Source organism: Balaenoptera musculus, chromosome 10 (assembly GCF_009873245.2).
Source record: "Balaenoptera musculus isolate JJ_BM4_2016_0621 chromosome 10, mBalMus1.pri.v3, whole genome shotgun sequence".
Classification (NCBI taxonomy): domain Eukaryota; kingdom Metazoa; phylum Chordata; class Mammalia; order Artiodactyla; family Balaenopteridae; genus Balaenoptera; species Balaenoptera musculus.
The window spans coordinates 27,362,071-27,383,054 of record NC_045794.1 but is presented as its reverse complement, the minus strand read 5'-3'; the positions used below and the strand labels follow the sequence as shown (position 1 = coordinate 27,383,054).

Here is a 20,984-nt window from a genome sequence, read left to right as displayed (position 1 = left end):
GCTTCCTCCTGAATCCTTCTCTTCCCTTCTTTTCACTGTTTACATAACCAGTGGCATGAGTTTACCGCTTTCTGTAAAAGGACTATAAAGGGTTCTAATTAGCACCCTAGTCAGCTCCCTAGTTCTTCCATGGGGGACAGCCTGTCTGAGTGTAACTACTCACATCCAAGTTTTTATTACACTAAGATGTTAAAAGAGTGAAAAAAGCTATGCATAATTCTCTTAATTAGAAAAATTAAAGTGGTTTGCCAACATATACCAATAGGATCATGGTATTGATATATTAATACTATATATACATATGTACCTGTATATATAATAGTATTAATATATATTATGTTAATATATACATTCTATATTATTCTATGCATTGTTATATAGCTATCCATTATAGTTTTTTTTAATGGAATAAAAGAGGAGAAAGGCAGTTTTGCCTGTTTTTGTAGAACATCTCAAATTTAACAGGATTCTTGAAAATTAATACTATTTACATAATTTCAAAGTTTAGTACATAACCATCACCCTGCTAATGAGATATGATAAGAAAGCAGTAGAAGCCTGAATTAGGTGAGTATTCCCAAGAGGTATGGTTGCTCAGCAAAGACCAGAAAGCTACTTTTTGTTTCCATCTTCAGAACCTTTTTTAAGAATATGTTTTCCCTTTTCCTTGAAATGTCTTTTTTTCCCCTTCCTCACTAGCTGCAGTTGACCAGAGTTACTCTTTTTAATACTCTGGATAAACTAGACAAAAATATCAGAGACAGTATCTTCCCCATTACTGAAGATCAATAATTACTATCCTTATATTCAGAGATGTTAAAAAAAACTGGCAAATAAGGGACTTCCCTGGTAGCGCAGTGGTTAAGAATCCGCCTGCCAATGAAGGGAACACGAGTTCGAACCCTGGTCCCGGAAGATCCCACATGCCGCGGAGCAACTAAGCCTGTGCACCACAACTACTGAACCTGCACCCTAGAGCCCACGAGCCACAACTACTGAAGCCCGCGCCCTAGCTCTGCAACAAGAGAAGCCACCGCAACGAGAAGCCAGCGCACCGCAACAAAGAGTAACACCTGCTCGCGGCAACTAGCGAAAGCCCGTGCGCAGAACAAAGACACAATGCAGCCAAAAAAAAAAAAAAAACTGGCAATAAGAAATTTATGGGAGGTAGGAAAGTACATGGGTTAAGAGCCTGAGTTTAAAATCCTGGCTCCCCAGCCAGGTAAACTTGGACAAATTATTTAATCTGTCTGGACTTCTGGTTCCTCTTCTGTATAATGTGGATTACAGATCTTACTAGTGATGATTGAGTCTGTGCATGTAAAGCTCTTAGGACAATGTCTGACCAAAAAAGCAATTGCTCAATAAATGATAGCTATTATTGTTGACTCTTATGATTGTTAATTATAATTAAGAGGCTGAAGAAGTAGTCACAGATATAGAAGATAAAATCACACATAGTATGTTTGGGTTTAGAGAAGGGGGTGGGGATGTTAGTCAATGTTTTCAGTTATATATTCCACAAATTCATAATCTTTGCTACTATTCAGAGGCAGTAAATATTATAGTTATGTTTTAAAATTTAGGCCAGTCTACGTTTCAATGTCTCACAATTTTTTAACCAGCACCAATTGAAAAAAGCATCCCAATTTCAGTGATGTTAAAATGTTAAAAAGATTTGATAAAATATTTTAGATTTTATGAAATATATTAAGAGACGGAAAACAATACAGTGATGCTTCAGGTCTCAGATGTTCTACAATCTCATCTTTTTGTATGAGAGCTGGAAATTAAAATCTTGCTTCTGATCATGCCTAGTTTCTACTTGTCAGATTGCTTTTTAAAGTATGCCCTTTAGAGATGGGCAGAAGAAAGGAGCACCATTAGAAGTTTTGACCTTAAAAGCCAAGTCCTAATAGTGAGAAATAACAGGCAAAGAAAAAAAAAGACTGTTCAAGGAGAGGACACCTGGAATGGTAAATGACAGATATAAGATAATGAAACTCCTGACAACATGACGAAGCATTCTGAGGCCTTTCAGTGGAGGAGCAACCCAGGGCCTACAAACTCCAGTATACTCTCGAATCAAGACATATCACAGCATCAGAAAGGATGCCAGGAATAATCAGAACTGTTACACTAAAAGGGATATCTAGTCCATGAAATCTCAAGGAGAACAAAGTATACTATTCCCAAGCCTTTCCTCATAATACACCCCTGCACAAAACTAGTACATACTGCTGATAGGAGAACATTAATGGTGCAAACACAGGACAGCTGAGACCACTGACAGAATATTTTAGTGTGCAAGCTGGGATTACTGGTGAGAAAAGGTTACATCCGACATTCTGTCTCCTCTATAGCCACGAAGCCATCTTGCCTCTCCTTGAATAACCTCGGTAATAAGGAACTCACGACCACCAAAGGAAACCAATTCCATATTCTGTCAGCGTTGTCAGAAAATTCTTATGTTGAAGCAAGATATGCCAAGCTAGTTTGGGGTTCTTCTGTTGACCCAATATTTACTGAGCCCTTGAGTGGACTCTGAGGGGCCCCTGAGGAGCAATGGCAATGGATGACTCAAGTTAGGGAATGGTGCGACAGGCACAGGAAAAACAAGGAGAAATTAAGTGAAGAAGTGGAGGTGGCTGGCAAGAGTGAATGCAGGAGGATTTAAAAGCTAAGAGAGAGCTGACCACAGGTCCTGACCAGCAGCTATGTGGACCATGGAAGATCAACTGCCACTTGAGTCACCAGAGAACCGGCATTAAAGGTGAAAGCCAGGCTTCAGTCAGGAAACAGAGGCAGGGTGTGGTTCTGTGATGCAATTCAGGCTTTAAGGAAGTCTGACATAAAAGTGGGGCTCAAGACAGCAAAGGAGGAAATACTGAGGAGAGAGGCCAGCAGTAAAAGGCAGTTTTGGCAGGGACTAAGGGGAGGAAAGGACTAAGCGGGAAGTGGATAAAAGGGGGTGGGAAAATATGTGCCTAAAAGAGCTTGTACCTTGGGCAGTAACTTGTACTCAGTAGGTACAAATGTAAACAACCAATCACAATCCAGAGAGACAGCGCTAGATCAGAGATACACATAAGATGCAAAAAGAAACCCAAACTGTGAGAGTAGTATTTGTGTTAAGCCTAACAAAAATACCAAAAAAGTTATTATTTGAACATTTCCCAAGCACTGTTCTAAGCCCTTTAAAAACAATAACATTTTTATTCTTCCGACAACTCCACGATGGAGGTAATATATCATGTTATCATTTTATAGATGAGGAAACTGAGTCAAAAAGACTTCCAAGTCACCCAGTTAATTACTAGAGAAGAATTCAAACCCAGCCAGTCCAACTCCAGAGCCCACACTCTAAACCACTAGAATGTATTCTTCTCACCTTGATTTCTAGGCCCCAACACAACTGCCTGGTCCATAGTAAACACTGAAACACTTGTTGAAGGACTGAAAGATCCAGCTTTAGTGGGATCTTAGGAAGGAAAATTTATAATGAAGGATATAAGGATCTGAAAAGAGAACACAGATATACTGATGGAATTAATTGGCTAATGGCTCTGAATGGAACCTGTGGGTAGACTTGCTTTTCCAGCCTGCTATGGATTTTCAGCTTGTGTCAGCAGGAAGGTGCTCCAATCAGATGCATGAACCAGCACACGGGCTCATGGGTAACTCCAAAGGCACGAGTCAGATGTGCAGTCTTCCTCAAAGTGTGGACGCAGCACAGTCAAAAACGTGCCTTCCTCTGAAATATGATCACTCTGGTCACTGTTCTTACACCCAATGTGACCTTATACCCTGGTGTTTATTATACATCATATCCCCCTTCTAGGATGGAAATCTGTCCCATTCATCTTTGGATTCCCAACATCACTTATCAATATTGGTTCATCATCAATATGACACCATTAAGGTAAGGTAGCATGTTTTAGGAAAAGAAATGTTACATGTTAGTCAATTTTCTGTAGAGGAAATAAAGATGACTTTTGTTTAAAAGTTGTATTTTTCTACAAGTGGCTTTTAAGAATTAATTTTAACCGAATTTGTCTATAATTTGATAACTTCCCATACATTATACTACATTGCACTTGAAACTATAAGCAATGATCCCTCAGTATTCTTCGGCTGGGGTATCTTATAATTTATTTGGCTCTACATACTGACTTTTCACCTCCTAAACATACTCATTAGCACATATTTTAAAAATACAAATAGCATATGGTAAAGTCATGGCACTTTTAAAGGCTACTTATTAACATGTGTCCTAACACAAAATTCTGCCAGAGGCCCCAGGGAACAATCCAGCCTTGCAGAGCAGACTAGATACCTGTCTGCAGCAAGGCTTCACTGCGGCTCGGTGCAGTCCCCAGAACGGAAGCAGCTCCCTGGTTTCTGCAGATGCAGCAGTTGGTGAAGTTGACAGTTTAATTCCAGTGAGTGGGTATGTGTATGAGAGGGGCACAGCAGCTGGGTTTGTGTTCACTCTATTCCTGCATAAGTGAGGCAATAATACAAAACAGATTACGGGCTCTCAGAGTACTTTCTGGTGCTTATGTCCACCCACTATTAACTGCATTCCAAGGACAGATGACTAATTCTGGACAATGCTCTACAAACAATGCCAAATTTATTCCTGAAAACACACACACACACACACACAACTCCTAAAGCATGACTAATACATGATTATTCTAGGTTTAATATTGAATAGTTCAAATAAGATTAAATGTTTATATGAATTTTGAAAGGTCCATTTCTATACTGAAGGGTTACTGGCAAAGGTTTAACCAAAGTCACTAAATTGGATATAGAGTATTCCATTATAAACATCAATAACAGGCAGTTAGGAGCCATAGAAAGCTTTGACCATGGGAAGCAGATGAACAATACCCAGATTTAAGAAAATTAATTGGGGGAGGGGGGCGACATAACGTGGATAGCTGGTGGGAAAAGTGCCCTGAAATAAGACAAAGGCCACCATCATGAAATGAAGAAGAATCAATAACAACTGGGTGGCTAACTCGGTAGCAAGTAGATAAGAGGGAAGAGCAGATTTAAAATAAACTTTGAAGTCTAACAAAAGCAAGGTTAATAATTCCTCCAAGAAAGTCAGGAGGAGAGGCTAGATTGCAGCAGAAAAAGGAGCTGCAATTTGGTGCCCTTAGAATATTTACATTTATTCAGCAGTAAAGATTAAGAGAAAGAAGCCCAGAGGGTGGATGACACCACCAAATAAGAGGTGGCAGGTAATAATGGGAATGCTGGAGGAGAGAAAGGAGAAAAATGACCTAGTCAAAGGAATAAACTTGGAGATCCAGTTGAAGTATGAAAATCAGGACCAAGAAAAGAGCTTTAAAAAGAAGCAAATACCAGGAATTCCCTGGCGGTCCAGTGGTTAGGACTCTGCCCTTCCACTGCCAACGTCGCGGGTTCGATCCCTGTTTGGGGAACTAAGATCCCACAAGTCACGTGGCCTGGCCAAAAAATGAAAAAATAAGGAAATACCACCCAGAAATTAAGAATAAGGACCGCAGAATTCCCTCGCGGTCCAGTGGTTAGGACTCGGCGCTTTCACTGGTCAGGGAAGCCTCACTGCACGGCCAAAAACAAAAACAGAAAAAAACAATAAGGGCTACAAACAGGCTACTGGATAATACGTAGGAATTCACTGCTGACTTAGAACACTGATCAAGTTTAGAACAGAAGCCAGCCTAGAACAAGAAAAGGAAGTGGGGAGAAGGACAGGATGAGGGGATGAAGAAGCGGAGGCAGCAACGGAAGTATATGTAGCAGTTTAAGGAAGAAAGCTCCAGAGAATATCAAAGTTTAAAGTCTAGGAAGACCTCATTTGGAGAGAAGTGGAGGTGTAGGACAAAGAACCTGTGAAATGAGGAGTGGATTCATCCTCCAGATTAGGAAAGAAAGAGAGGGCAGCAATAAAGGACACTAAGAAACCAAGACTGAAATGAAAGGTCACTGTGTTCACGTCAGATACTCCAGTTGGATATAAATTGTCTATCAGCGTAAATTAAAGTCTACTTCAACTTACGGGTTAAGCTGAGAAACAAGAACAAAGCAAAAAAGTATACCAAATGTAAAAAATACAATTAGAAATCAACCGGAAATGGGCAAAAAGTTTGCCAAAAATACAGAGGGCCAATATGATGTGTTAGTTGAGGGACAATCTATATAATTCTTTGCCTTGCACCTAAAAAATGTTGGTTGTCTGGGCTCAAGACCAACGGTGGGGTTTACCCTAGCTTGGAAATGCACAGTAGTTGATAAAGTTGGTTGCACATCAGAATCATCTGGGGCTCTTGCCAAAATACAGCTAACCCTACCCGCTGGAGATTCTGACTCATTCTATCTAAGGTACTGTTGGTTTTTAATTAGCACTACAAGTAATTTTGATGCAGTCGGTAGGATGGCATTTGGAAACCAAGCTGATTATCAGAATTATCTGATATACTTTTAAAAAATACAGGTTCATGAGCTCGTGTCTAAACCTACTGAATCTCACACACTATACTCACATCCATAAAATTAAATGCATTATGCTTAAATCCTTTTTCAATCAACTTTCCAGCAAATGCATGTAGAAAAGAATTTTCAGGCAAACCTAGGAGATATTGCAGTTCAGTTCCAGGTCACTGCACTAAAGTGAATATTGTAATAAAGCAAGTCACAATTTTTTGGCTTTCCAGTACATATAAAACAATGTCTACAGTACACTACAGTCTATTAAGTGTGCAACAGTATTACGTTTCCAAAAACTGTACATACCTTACTTTAAAAATACGTTATTGGGGGCTTCCCTGGTGGCGCAGTGGTTAGGAATCTGCCTGCCAATGCAGGGGACGTGGGTTTGAGCCCTGGTCTGGGAGGATCCCACATGCCACAGAGCAACTAAGCCCGTGAGCTACAAGTACTGAGCCTGCGTGTCTGGAGTCTGTGCTCCGCAACGTGAGAGGCCCGCGCACGGCGATGAAGAGTGGCCCCCGCTCGCCGCAACTGGAGAAAGCCCTCACACAGAAACAGAGACCCAACACAGCCAAAAATTAATTAATTAATTAATTAATTTTAAAAAAAATACGTTATTGGACTTCCCTGGTGGCGCAGTGGTTAAGAATCCGCCTGCCAATGCAGGGGACACGGGTTCAAGCCCTGGTCTGGGAAGATCCCAGATGCAGCAGAGCAATTAAGCCCATGCACCACAACTACTGAGACTGCACTCTAGAGCTCGCGAGCCACAACTGCTGAAGCCCACTCACCCGAGAGCCCACGTGCCGCAACTATTGAACCCACGCACCGCACTACTGAAGTCCGTGTGCTCTAGGGCCCACGTGATGCAACTACTGAGCCCGCGTGCTGCAACTACTGAAGCCTATGCACCTAGAGCCTGTGCTCCACAACAAGAGAAGCCACCACAATGAGAAGCCTGTGCACCGCAGTGAAGAGTAGCCCCCGCTCACTGCAACTAGAGAAAGCCAGCACGGAGCAACAAAGACCCAACACAGCCAAAAAATAAATAAAATTAAAAAAAAATACTTTATTGCTAAAAAATGCTAACCATCATCTGGGCCTTCAGCAAGTCGTAATCATTTTGCAAGGTGGAGGGTCTTGCCTCGATGCTGATGGCTGCTGACTGATCAGGGTGAGGTTGGAGTGGCTGTGACAATTTCTTAAAGATAAGACAATGAAGTTTGCTGACTTCAATTGACTCTTCCTTTCATAAACGATTTCTCCGTAGCATGCAATGCTATTTGATAGCATTTTACCCACAGTGGAACTTCTTTCAAAATTGGAGTCAATCTCAAACCCTACCTCTGCTTTATCAACTCAGTCTATGTATTGATCATATTCTAACTCTTTGTTGTCATTTCAACAATCTTCACAGTATCTTCACTGGGAGTAGAGTCCATCTCAAGAAACCACTTTCTTGGCTTCCCTGGTGGCGCAGTGGTTGAGAATCTGCCTGCCAATGCAGGGAACACGGGTTCGAGCTCTGGTCTGGGAAGATCCCACATGCCGCGGAGCAGCTGGGCCCATGAGCCACAATTACTGAGCCTGCGTGTCTGGAGCCTGTGCTCCGCAACAAGAGAGGCCGCGATAGTGAGAGGCCCCGCGCACCGCGATGAAGAGTGGCCCCGCTTGCCACAACTAGAGAAAGCCCTTGCACAGAAACGAAGACCCAACACAGCCATAAATAAATAAAAATAAATAAATTTAAAAAAAAAAAAGAAACCACTTTCTTTACTCATCCATAAAAAGCGATTCCTCATCCATTCAAGTTTTACTATGAGACTACAGCAACTCAGTCACATTTCCAGGCTCAATTTCTATTCTAGCTCTCTTATTTCCACTGAAGTCTTGAACCCCTCAAATTCATCCGTGAGGGCTGGAATCAAGTTCCCCCAAACTCCTGTGAATGTTGGTATTCTGACGTCTTCTCATGAATCACAAATGTTCTTAATGGCATCTAAAATGGTGAATCCTTTCCAGAAGATTTTCAATTGACTTTACCCAGATTCATCAGAGGAATCACTATCTATGATAGCTATAGCCTTATAAAATGCATTTCTTAAATAATAAGACTTGAAAGTTGACATGACTCCTTGGGGAATTCCCTGGTGGTCCAGTGCTTAGGACTCTGCACTTTCATTGCTGAGGGCGCAGGTTCAATCCCTGGTCAGGGAACTAAGATCCCACAAGCCACACTGCCCAGCCAATTAATTAAATTAAATTAATTAATTTAAAAAGAAGAAGAAATGACTCCTTGATCCATGGGCTGCAGAATGGATATTGTGGCAGCAGGCATGAAAACATTAATCTGGTTGTACGTCTCCATCAGAGCTCTTGCGTGACCAGGTGCATTGTCAATGAGCAGTGATATTTTGAAAGGAATATTTTTTTCGGAGCAGTAGGGCTTAAAATATTCAGTAAACCATGTTGTAAACAAATGTACTGTCACCAGGCTCTGTTGCTCCATTTATAGAGCACAGACAGAGTAGATTTAGCATAATTCTAAAGGGCCCTAGGATTTTCAGAATGGTAAATGAGCACTGGCTTCAACTTCAAATCACCAGCTGCATTAATCCCTAACAAGAGGGTCACCCTGACTACACCAAGATTGAATCCACGTGCCCTTTAATACAGACGTAATGGCCTTGGGCCAACCCCTAATTCCTACCCCAATAAGTCCAGGTCCTCTTCTCTGTCACCAGTTAGATCCATGACCCTGAGTTTTTCTCAGTAGAGGAAAGGAATGCAAGCAAATAGGTGATTGTGGATTAAAAGTCTCTCAATGTTCCTAGGTTCACAAGTTTACATGGCTATTCATTGAAAGACGACTGACTACTCTTTAAACTGCTCTTGGCCTTCCAAGAAATAAGAAAACTCTTCCTGGTTCCTGATCCTCTGAAGGACTTTCCTATTTCAAAGTCCATCTTAAGCAGCTTCTAAGAATCATTGATGAAATTAACACCACCATTTTATTATAAATCTTTAGCTAAATTGTGTTTAGATCACTGTTTCAAATATAATATGCATTCATTAATGTTACAAACAATATTAGCCCTAACATATATGAAATACAGTAACTGTATTGCACTTTGCCTCCAAAGCTCTGGGAAACCTTAAGAACTAGTATTATAAGCATGTGAGTACTGAAGCCAGAGAGACCTGGTTGAAATCCTATCTCTGAAGCTTTGGCTGGTTGTAGAGCACTGCAACTTGGTTTTTCTTTTTCTCTAAAATGATAATACCATCTATCTTGCAGTGCTGTCAATAAGAATAAGTAATACACATATAGTCCTGGTTCAGAACCAGCATTCAATAAACAGTAATTACTCTTATTGCTATAACCCAAATCTTCATCCCTCCTCCTCCAACAAAGGTAAAATTAGTCCTCAAAAAGTGCTCAGGATATTGGAGTATGTGTTGAAAATCAAGTATTCTAACCATGGTGAGAATTGGAAAAAGGAATTCTACTTATAGAAAGTCTGCACAAATAGTGTAGAAAGTCCTTCACCACAAAGCACCCAGATGCTGAATAAATTACAACAGATATACTTTTAAATGTATTGCTGAAATCATAAGAAAATAAAGGAGATTCCCAAGGACAAGAGAAAAAAAGAAAAAGAACAATAAACCTAAACTCCAGTGGGGGAACCTAGAGCCCAGGAACTGCAGCTCTTGCAGCGGAAGGGGAGACATGGGCCTTGAGCTTGTGAAATGGGAAAGGACTGAACCTGGGACCCATACTGAAGAGGCTACACCTTGGATAAAAGGATGGTGCAGGAAAAATCTGCCTTCCATCCAAGTCAACTTATAAGAAAGTCTGCAGATCTACACTAAGCCTAAGTGGAAAAATTAATGACAACAATGCTGATCTCCCCTTAGCAAACCTGAACTAAATTTACACATTCTTCAAGTCAGAGAAATGCTTGGCTGATCAAAGTGGTCATGGGTTGGAAGTAGAAACAAACATATTTTATAAAGAAAGGCATCTTCAATAAGGATCCTTCAGGATTCCCATAAAACTAAGGAATAACTAAGGAAATAAGCTACCTTCAGTGATATTCAATAGACAAACCCTCCCCCACCCCCAAGGGTTTCAGATATTCAGACTATAGAAAAGAAAAAAGGGAAAGGCACAGAAAAAAGCTGGACCAAAAAAAAAAAAAAAAAACAAAACCACACACACACACAAAATAAGAAAATTTTCATCCTACTGTATGTGTATAAAATATCCCTTTAAATGTATGTTCTTACCATAATGGAATTATATGATTTATATGATGTGTGGTTAAGAGCACTGCCTTTAATGCCAGGCACACTTGAATTTGAATCTAGCTAAACAAGTACCAGTTTACGATTCCAAGCAAGTTAGTAAAACTTTCTGTGCCTCAATTTCTTTAGCTGGAAAATGGGCATAATACTACCTACCTATTAAAATTGTTGTGAAATAAATTCATACACATACATATTCAGGTGCGCATCACAAAGCACAGTTCTTAGATATAGAAAATGCACTCAGTAAACAGTAGCTATTATGAACACCATAGGGGAAGGATTTTCATTCATCCAACAAGTATTTACAGTGTCTCTTATGTGCCAGTCCCAGTGCCAGACATTTTGGGAAACAGAAATGGATAATGACTCCTTGTTTTGATTCTAACCTGCATGCTTGTTTTGTGTCAGCCATTTATCTATATAATCTTACTTTATTCTCCCCACAATCTTATAAAGTACTGTTATCTCCATTGTCCAGATGAAGAAATTGAGAAATTAAGAGACTTGATTCAATTCATAAAACCGGTAGTATAAGGACTTGAACTTGGGCACTATATGACCCCAAAGCCTATGTCTTAATTTAATTACCTCACCTAGATGAGGACATTGCCATTCAGATATATATGGAGGATGTGGTTGGTGCTTTTTTTCTTTGTCTTTCCCTTTCTTTCTTTTTTTTTTTTTTTTTTGAGAAAAAGCAGAGAACTCTAAAAATAACGGATTTCACAGTCACGGAATGTAACACAACACCATTAAACTGAATTCTTAGTTTTTGTTCCTTCTTCAAGAGGGAAGGTAACACTTCAATTATGAGTAACATCCACTATACATGTAATGGGTCTAAATGTTGTAGTTTCCATACATAAATACTTTTCTAGGTACTAGAGAGTAAATTGGCACTTCTTGGGAATTTAAACCTGGTTTACTTTTTGATGAGGGGAGGATCCTACTTATATAATGATAAACAGTTGGATGAAACTTAATAGGCAGGCAGATTAGATTCAAAGAAGGAAGCAATTTCTAAAATGTTTTTACCTCACCAAATTGAATGGGGTGAGGTCACTCAACAGTGTCAGACTACTTTTCAAAACATTAGGTCACTCTCCAACAGATACTATAGATTACATCATGGTAAAGAGGAACAATCATACCTAGGAAGATCCAGTAATTAATTTTCAACCCTGAAAATAATGGCAACAAGAACTTTGAGTTCTTTTAAACAATACTGAGACACCCTAACAGATTAGAAAAGTTATTGCTAGGTTCTCCATCTTGTTTAAAAAAAAAAAGAAAGTGTTCTGGATTTTCTCTGTAGAAAAAAGAGAATAGAAAAGGAAAAAGGACTCTTCCATAAGCACAGCTGCCATGCAGAAATGATTTATACTGCTCACTCCTACTTCTAGGAGGCAATTCATCTTTTGCTCACCTACTCAAAGAGTTTGAAACTAAGCACGAGATTTTCAGTAAAATAATGATGTAAAGAAATTGGATCCCTTTACCCTCCAACTGAAAACTGCTGATGATTAAGAAATCGAGAGTAAGGGAGAACTCCTCCTCCCTGACTGCCTTGAGCTGGGACATGGGTCTTTTCCTTCTTTGTATTCAGCTGAAACGTCAGTTCTTCTTGGGTCTCAAGCCTGCTGGCATTTGGGCTGGAACTTATACCAGCAGCCCTCCTGGGTCTCTAGCTGGCCAACTGCAGATCTTGGGACCCTGGAGAACTCTGACTAATGTGGATACTCTTAGATGGTAGATCACCTATTTGAATAAGAAATTTTAATCAGAACTAGTGAAAAATTAAACTTTAATGGTAGAGTTTAATGGTAGAGTTTTTTGGTGGTTGTTTGATCAACTGGATGTAGTTTCACACAATTTTGTTACATTTTTAACGTTCAGAATTTATAAACATGATCTCAGGCAATGTGAATATGTAAACAGGTTAAGGAATCATAGAGAAATGACTATATTTTGAAACTACAAAGAACCTAAAAATCCCAAAGCCCCAAGGTGATTAACCTGAGCTCCACATAAAAAATTTAGGAGATCTGTGAACCTGGTGGACCAAAAAAAAAAGCATTTTTATTTTTACTCAATTCTAACTGAAATTTAACCTTTCATTCAAATGTGAAGAGGCCATAAACCCAATAGTATTAGCATTATCTGTAACTTGTGACCAAATGAAATGAGGCATCTTCATATCACATTTCAGTTGCTGGATAAACTCACCACAGAAAAAAAAAAAAAAAAAAGAAATCGAGTAGCTCAAACAATTAAAAAATTCATAAATAAGTAACTTCAAAACAAAATAACGAATTTTCACTTAAAAGGAAGAAAACACCCTTCTACTCATTTTAGAGTGAATCTGGAAGAGATTTTAGAGATTATTTCACCAGAGTCTTCATTTCGAAGATGAGGAAATTGAGACCTAAAGCATTGTGATTCGATTACTTGTTTATATATTTTCTCACATCACTATTTCTGCCCTTACCTAATGTGGCTATAAATTTGTAATTCATCACCCACCATGCTTTTCTGTCCTATGAGTAAGTACTACAGCTTCAGGACGGAACAGAGAACAATTTTAAAGCTCCAAGACTTCACAGTTAAACCATCATAACAGCTTTGCTTAATAAAAATAAAATGAGCGTAAGTGAATAAAAGCATTTGTATTTCTGCTACTCAAATAAGGTTTCTGCCTCATAACTGGTCTATATACAAGCCATCTCTGCTTATGGCACAATAGGAGCTCAAAAGCCGCGGGTGGGGGTTAAAGAAAAGTTTTGCAATTCAAGAAAAAAAATCCCTAATGTGTTCTACGTAGCTTCAAGCCCGCCTAGGGAGAACAGAATGCCTTTAAAGAGCGAAGGAGAAGTTGTGGGATGCAACAGATCATTTTGAGGATTTCTTCCAAGACTAAGAGTCGATGGAGAATTCAGAATTCAAAATACCGCATTACTGATATCTTAATTTATCAACACAAAACCACAATAAAAATTGAATTTCTTGATAGTAGGAACATGTTTCCTTCTGAGAGACCTGCAGCTTTTCACACTCAAGCGTCTTTTTCAAAAGGGAAAACCGGAGGACTCAGGATTGCTGGTCCGAGGTCACTCAACAGGTAGGCGGCCGGGCCAGGACGAACATCAGCCTCCCGCATTTACTGTACTAGTCCTTCACAAGGTCTGCCGAAAGCAACTTAGCGAAAAACCTTAAACTTCAGTATCTAGAAAACAGGTTATTAATTCCTAATCAAACTTTAAAAAAAGAGTTATCCTTTACTTCCGGAATTCCCTGGTAAGTGACCTCCAGGACTGATAAGTTCAGCCTCAGGCGCGCTCCCGCCAATGACCTTTGGGGGAAGGGACAAAATAGGTAAAGTGGGTGGGCGGCCCGGCGCAGCCCTCTGGGAAGGTTTCCGAGCTGGCTCCCACCGCTGCGGCGGACAGGGCACACCTGCAGGGCGCTCGGCGGTCCATCACCTGCGACAACACCCCCACCCACCCCTTACCTCCCGAGGCGCTTACCTGGGGCGTCTTCGGGGGCCTGGCCCCTGAACGTGGCCTTCTCGGCCCATTGCAGGTGCGACGAGGGCCGACTCCACGGCCGGGGGATCCCAGGCGGCAGGTAGGAGGGGTTGGACTTCCGCCGGATCGCCACCCGTCTGAAGCTGTAGTCGCCCTCGCCACTCATTTTGCTGCGTTCGCTCGCGGCTCGGCACCCTCGCCCGCCCTCGTCCGGCCGCAAGCGCGCGCTCGGCGGGCTCCTGAGGGGCGACCGGACCCCCGGGGGCGTTGCTTGCATGCCCAGGCTCGGCGCGACTCGACGGAGACAACTTCGGGCTGCTCGGCGCCGGCGCCCTTCTGCTCCGGCGTCTCCTCTGCAAGCGCTTCCTCGTCCCTTCCTCCCGGGACTCCCAGGGCCGCGCCGTGAGTTTGGCTCCGACTCCCTGTGCGGCAGCCGCCACGCCCGGGTCTCTGCGGCTCGCGCTCTCACCTGACGCCGCCACTGCAGCGGCTGACTTGGGCTGCCACCACCCTCTCCTCTCTGGACCAATCGCCAGCCAGCCCCCGAGAGCGCCGAGAGTTCGGCCTGTGGTCGCCACTGCCGCTGCCGCAGCCGCCGCCGCCGCCGCGTCCTGATCCCGCTGGAGCAGCAGCCCAGCACGCTCGCGCGGTGCCGCCGGGAGCGTGCGCGCGGTGCCGCCGGGAGCGTTCCGGGCAGCTCCTCCCCTCCCCCCTCCCCTCCCCCTCTCCTCCCCTCCCCCTCTCCTCCCCTCCCCCTCTCCTCCCCTGCCTCTTCCCTCTCTCCTCCCCCATCCCCAGCGAGCCCCGGCTCGCCCTCGGGTCTCGACCGGAACCACGAAGGCGAGGGCGCTCACCTGCGGACGCATACCTGGGGTGCGCCGAAGGTCAGCCGCGCTCACCGGTGGGCCACGCCCTGGACTCGGGGAGAAAGAAGAGATCATTACAGCTACTCTGGACTCTGTACAGGGCCTGCCATTCTCGCAGAGCCACACGGCAAGGATTACACGTATGTCTCAAGCTGCTTCTGAGCCCTTGATAATGATCTTACCAGTGAGGTATTTCAGATTAGGAAACCAAGGTGCGGAACCTACACAGAGTCACACAATACTGCAGAGCTAGAATGCTTACCTGAGACTCTGCCCCAAAGTCTGTCCTTATCTCACTGAACTAAAAAATCTTGCCAGGACCTTCGAGCAACAGAAAGATGAAGAGGTGCGTGGAAGTAAAAGAGAAGGTGGAGCTGACCGTCCACAGGTTTCCTGCAGAGCATCAGCCCCTCCATCACCACTAACACTTTCGGGACTTCATTAGTAATGCACTTTAGAGTCCTTTAATTTGTCAAGTCATTTTTTTTTTTTAACTTCAGCTAAATACTAAGTTGAAAAACATTTTAAATTGGTTTGCTTACCTACATTTTAAAACTCATTGCTCTAATAATGAAGAGGCAGTGTTCCAAAACCACAGAGGTAGGAGGGGAAAGAGCAGCGTTCCGAGTATCCCAGCTCAAGCAGAAAGAATTCCCCAGCCATCACTCCCACCTTAGAAGCCACCCCACATTTTTTCAGATGGACTTTCACCCAGGTAACGTCTTCTCCAGCTCCCCGAAGTGTATCCCATAACCCAGTCCTCCTCAAGAAACCTTTCAGAAGGCAGTTCAACTGTCTCAGTCTCCTTGGCTGTTACTCCAATAAATATACCCCTTAGGAGAAGGGGCTACCCCCATAATTTCTAATGCATCCATTCAGACCTTGTTAAAAGGAGCTTTTGCTCCCTTTGAATTTCTTATCCCTTTATCACTGTATTGTACCTAATTATTGTTTCTCTTTCTCTGTAATTGTGGTGTTATCTACTATGCTATATAGTATCAAATAATTTAAACAAGTGGTTTCAAATATAAATTAATAATGAAAGGGGTTTTACCTCCATATGCATAAGCTAACTATAATTTAAGTGCAGGTTTTTGACATAATTTATTTGGTTCAATAAAAAGGTGGTGTTGCAATCAAAAACACCATACTAGCAACCTAGCTCAGAGCTATCTATTTTTAAGTAAGAAGATGATGGCAATCTTCTCTTTTAGAGAACTGGTTACTCATGAAACTTAAAGGTACCCCCCCACTACCCCCTCTCCCTACTATCTCAGTAGATGCTTACTCTTTCTGTAGAGAACTGCAGTAAACATACGTGTATGGGGCAAAAAGGTATCTTACCCCAAGTATTCGCAGCAGCAGTTTAATGCTTCCTCATTTGGATATTTTGACTTGTTTACATTATACGTATTTCTATTTCTTTCATGGCTCAAGTTGTTCACATTACCTAATTTAATGTTAGTTCACATCAGTGGATGTCTGTATTTTCAGACATCATCTGACATTTCTCTCTCAATGTTATGATGCTTAATATTTTCTGATAGAAACCATTTCTAAGGGACTTTGCATTTGATAACTGTGTTTTTGCAACACTAAATGAATGGATCAACAGAACTTTATTTGATCTCAACTTACCATAGGTTAGAGTAGAACAAATTTTTTGGGTATCATCTTATACATATAGTCCTTATATACTATTTTATTTGCTTATATAGCTAATAGAAAGTTTGGTAGTAACTCACTTAACACATATTGAATGAGAACTGTGCTGGGTTCTGAAATACAGAGATGCATGCAATACACAGGTGCTTATACTCCATGTCTCTGTGACTGAAACAATGCTGAATGCTGACTAAATCAGGTATCATTTTCCTTGGGCACACAAGGAGACATTTAAACCTTCCCTTGCAGTTAGGTGAAGCCATGTAACTGGATTCTTCAGAATTTTGTGGGCAGAAGTAATATGTGTCACCTCCAGGCCTGGCTTTTGCACCCTGGCCATAAAACTCTACTCCTCTTTTCCAACTGCCAGTTAGAATGCAGAGGGGCCAGTGGAAAGACCTGAGCCCTAGACCATGTGGAGCCACTGTATGGAGAGGAGCTGGCAGTCCAGAATCACCCCTTTCCTATGAATTAACATACAAGATCAGACTAGCAAAATGCATAGGAAGGCTATGAACTAATTCATATTCCTTAAATTTTGTCTTTATATTTTCCAGTGTAGCAAAAATTATATACATTGATATGTCTTTTTATTCTAATTAAAATGTTTTAAACATTCAATTTAACTTTAACAACATAACCAGTCTCAGATTGATCTAGTCCCTAATAAATAGGATAAAACCAGAACAGAATACTCAGGAGAAAAATTATGAATCAATAAACTGCTTCAACTGCTGACAGAGCATCACTTCCAAAACTAGAATTTAAGAGAAATCAAAGGGCTTCCCTGGTGGCGCAGTGGTTAAGAATCCGCCTGCCAGTGTAGGGGACACGGGTTCAAACACTGGTCCAGGAAGATCCCACATGCTGTGGAGCAATTAAGCCCACGCGCCACAACTACTGAGCCTGCGCTCTAGAGCCTGCGAGCCACAACTACTGAGCCTGTGTGCCACAACTACTGAAGCCCGAGTGCCTAGAGCTCGTGCTCTGCAACAAGAGAAACCACTGCATTGAGAAGCCCATGCACCGCAGTGAAGAGTAGCCCCCACTCACCGCAACTAGAGAAAGCCCGCTCGCAGCATCGAAGACCCAATGCAGCCAAAAATAAATAAATTTAAAATATATATATATAAAAAAAGAGAAATCAACACTTTGCAGCAGATTCACTCATTTTAATCTCACTAGAGAAAGAAAAAATTTCTCGTGCTTTAAAATAGTGTTATTTCCTCAGTAAATGAATTATAAATTTATTAATTACTTACTTTGATGCTGTCACTGGGTAGGAATTTATATATCATTAAAGTAGTAAAGGCCACTATAAGGCATGAATTACGCTGACTTTATGTAGTAGTATTAGGGGCTGACAAACTTTTGACTTAAAGAAGAACCCACAACATGAGTGTTAAGAGTTTTAAGTTTTATTCAGGGTCTTGCTGAGGCCTATAGCCAGGAGCAGCCTCTCAGCAGCGCTGAAGAAACTGCTCTGAAGAGGTAGAGAAGGAGTCAGCCAGAATTTTTTGCCTAGGAAATACGTGTAGTCATGCATACATCCTGGCAAAAGATTACTACTACAGTAGTCACAGTGAACAGATATCTTTTTTTTTTTTTAATGTATAGCTGATTCACTCTATTGTACAGCAGAAACCAACACAACAATGTAAAGCAATTATACTCCAATAAAGATGTTAAAAAAAAAAAGAAAGAAAGAAAGAAAGAAGCTCCCTGAGATTGGGAACCAGCAAACAGCAGACATAATTTCAGGAGAAGCAGTTTGGTCACAAGATGACTTTTCCCTGTGAGCCTTTTATTCCCTCTGAAATCGTCTGGTCACAGGAGAGAGGGCGTCTGGAGAGCTCCGCTCTCGGACTCACCACCACGGGCCTGGCCGGGCCAACGGAGCCTGCCTGCAGGGCTGGACCCAGGCTGCAGACAGTGTCCCGGAGCAGTGCCCCGGACAGCCCAGTGCTGATGCCCGTGCTCCGTCCCTGGGCACCGACCGGAGTGAGCGTGCCAGTCAGGGTGGAGGGAGGGGCCGGCAGTGTCTATACAACTGAGACAGTCCTGACCCCCCAGGGGTGCTGTGAGCTGCACCTTAATCTGGTCAATGTTGTCACCAGATAACCTTGAATATGCTTGAGACTGTGTGTCAGGCCAGAGGGAATGAAAAACGTGATGCTGGCTGGAATGCCCTGCTGGGAATAGTAGCTGTTGAGGTTCCCCTGGATTCCTGGGTGTGGGATCGTCTGGTAGACGGTTAAGCTCTCCACGGGAATCCCTCTGTCCTTGAGCATTTTCAGCAGGATTTCTCTTTTGAGGGTTCCACAGGGAAACAGAAGAGGCAGTGCTGATGACTCCCTAGAACAAATGCACTCTGCAAGCTTTTCTGCATTTCCAGTTTTCTCCTTCTGTATGCAGGCCAATTTTATTCACTAGAGAAGCAGTAGCATTTCCCACCACATACACTGACTTAGCATTCCATTTTTCTTTCAGAGACTTTCTCCAGACTTTGGTTTTATTGTCTTTCTCCAAACACAGCTCCACTGCTTCCACTGCTCTGGGACTGGTAAAAATGAGGCCCCCGTAACCTTCAGGGTGAGACAGCTTCTCCGAAAAACTGGGAAGAGACAAAAACTCAAATGATAAAACAGGGATCAAAGTGGCTTCGAGTCCATATAATCCTAATTCCCTGATGTAGGGATCCTGGCCACAGTCGTCCTCCTCAGGGTCTTTCAGTAAAAGAACCTTCGTTATTACCTGGCAGTCTTTACAGGGTGCTCGTCTGGCTGGTGAGGCACTCGGCAGGCACCCAGTCAGGGGCGGAATCTCACGGTTCCCACCAGCAGGCAGCGAGGCTGCGGGAGCGACCAGCCGGGAGGGTGGCCCCCTCACCGCGTGGCCGGCGCTGCCATGGCGACGGCTCTCCCCGGGTCCCAAGCACCAGCACTTGCGCCGGGGGTCGCAGAGCCCCAGCCGCGCTCAGCTGGAGCTCACGCATGCGCACCGACACCCCGAACAGATAAGATTACTACTACAGTAGTCACAGTGAACAGATATCTTAAGTTAATGATTTTAGGGCTTTTCTATGTATGGGAAGATGCAAGAATCTGGGGTAATTTAAATTCTTCCTGAGATATACATCTAACTATCTAAGGGCCTGTTTAGCCAAAGAACAGAGTGCCTTATCCTGTTTTTTCATCCTGAATACATCTCAAGGTGTACTGTCAGTGGGCAACTGCAGTGGGTTGTGACTTAACCCTTGTATAACTGGTTGGTGAACGATGCTTTTTGTTTTTTGTTTTTTGTTTTTGTTGTTCACAATACAGAAGATAACCTCCAGAAGACCTAATTGAAGAAGATGATACATTTATTTTAACAGAAACTTAGTAAATAGTATGATATTTTGAGTTGGTACAAATTGAGATTCCAATTGTTTTATGTATATATAAAGTGCATAATTTATAACATGTTAATTTAATTTCTATGTCTATATTTTGACCAGGTATTGCATATATTAATGACCTTTGTAAGGAAGTATATATACACACCTCTTAGAAGATTTGCACAAATTTGAGGTGTCACCTGAAAGTGTCATGGTACAAGTTTGGCCTTGTACTTAAATTGAAAACTATTGCTTCTTAAAGGGAAGTGATCAGTCAATATCTTTTTTAAATCATTTGGAAACTGGAAAGAAAGCAGTTACTTTCTAAAAAACACAGTACGTGGCATAATGGAGCCTAGAGTTCCATGAGATTAGGAGAGAGGCACCCAACTTGAACCTGGCCTACCAGGAGAAGTTTCCTAAAGGACTTGAAATTAAAAGAGACCTGAAAGTGAGGAGTTGGCCTGGTGGAGGAGATAAATAGTTACCCTAGTGTAAGAAGCAGGACACACAGGAAGAAAGGCAGAAGGGGCGGGGTTCAGGGGAGAGACAGAGAGACAAAGTTGCACTTACAGGGCATGGGAAGAGAGAAATGAAGCTGGAGAAAAAGTAGGGTCAGATCATAAGAACCATGTATGTCATGGTAAAGAGTTAGGACTTTAAACGAAATAATACCATTTGCAGCAACATGGATGCAATGAGAGATTATCATACTAAGTGAAGTAAGTCAGAAGGAGAAAGACAAAT

The 20,984-nt window shown here is 42.1% G+C and overlaps 2 protein-coding genes across 4 annotated transcripts in view; both read right to left on the bottom strand.

The window, feature by feature from the left end:
* Positions 1–14,739, bottom strand: part of FGD4 (FYVE, RhoGEF and PH domain containing 4) — a 211,256-nt gene extending 196,517 nt beyond the window's left edge. For all 3 annotated transcript variants that reach the window (XM_036865383.1, XM_036865389.1, XM_036865390.1), the window contains exon 1: positions 14,328–14,739. In XM_036865383.1, the coding sequence (XP_036721278.1) occupies positions 14,328–14,604 (277 nt within the window). In that variant the 5' untranslated portion in view covers positions 14,605–14,739. The remainder of the gene's footprint in view (positions 1–14,327) is intronic.
* Positions 14,740–18,685: 3,946 nt separating this feature from the next.
* Positions 18,686–20,450, bottom strand: LOC118902080 (uroporphyrinogen-III synthase-like). The gene is given in 4 exon segments (XM_036866003.1): positions 18,686–18,981; positions 18,984–19,252; positions 19,254–19,833; positions 20,438–20,450. Coding segments are annotated over 4 exon segments (1,158 nt in total).
* Positions 20,451–20,984: the final 534 nt, after the last annotated feature.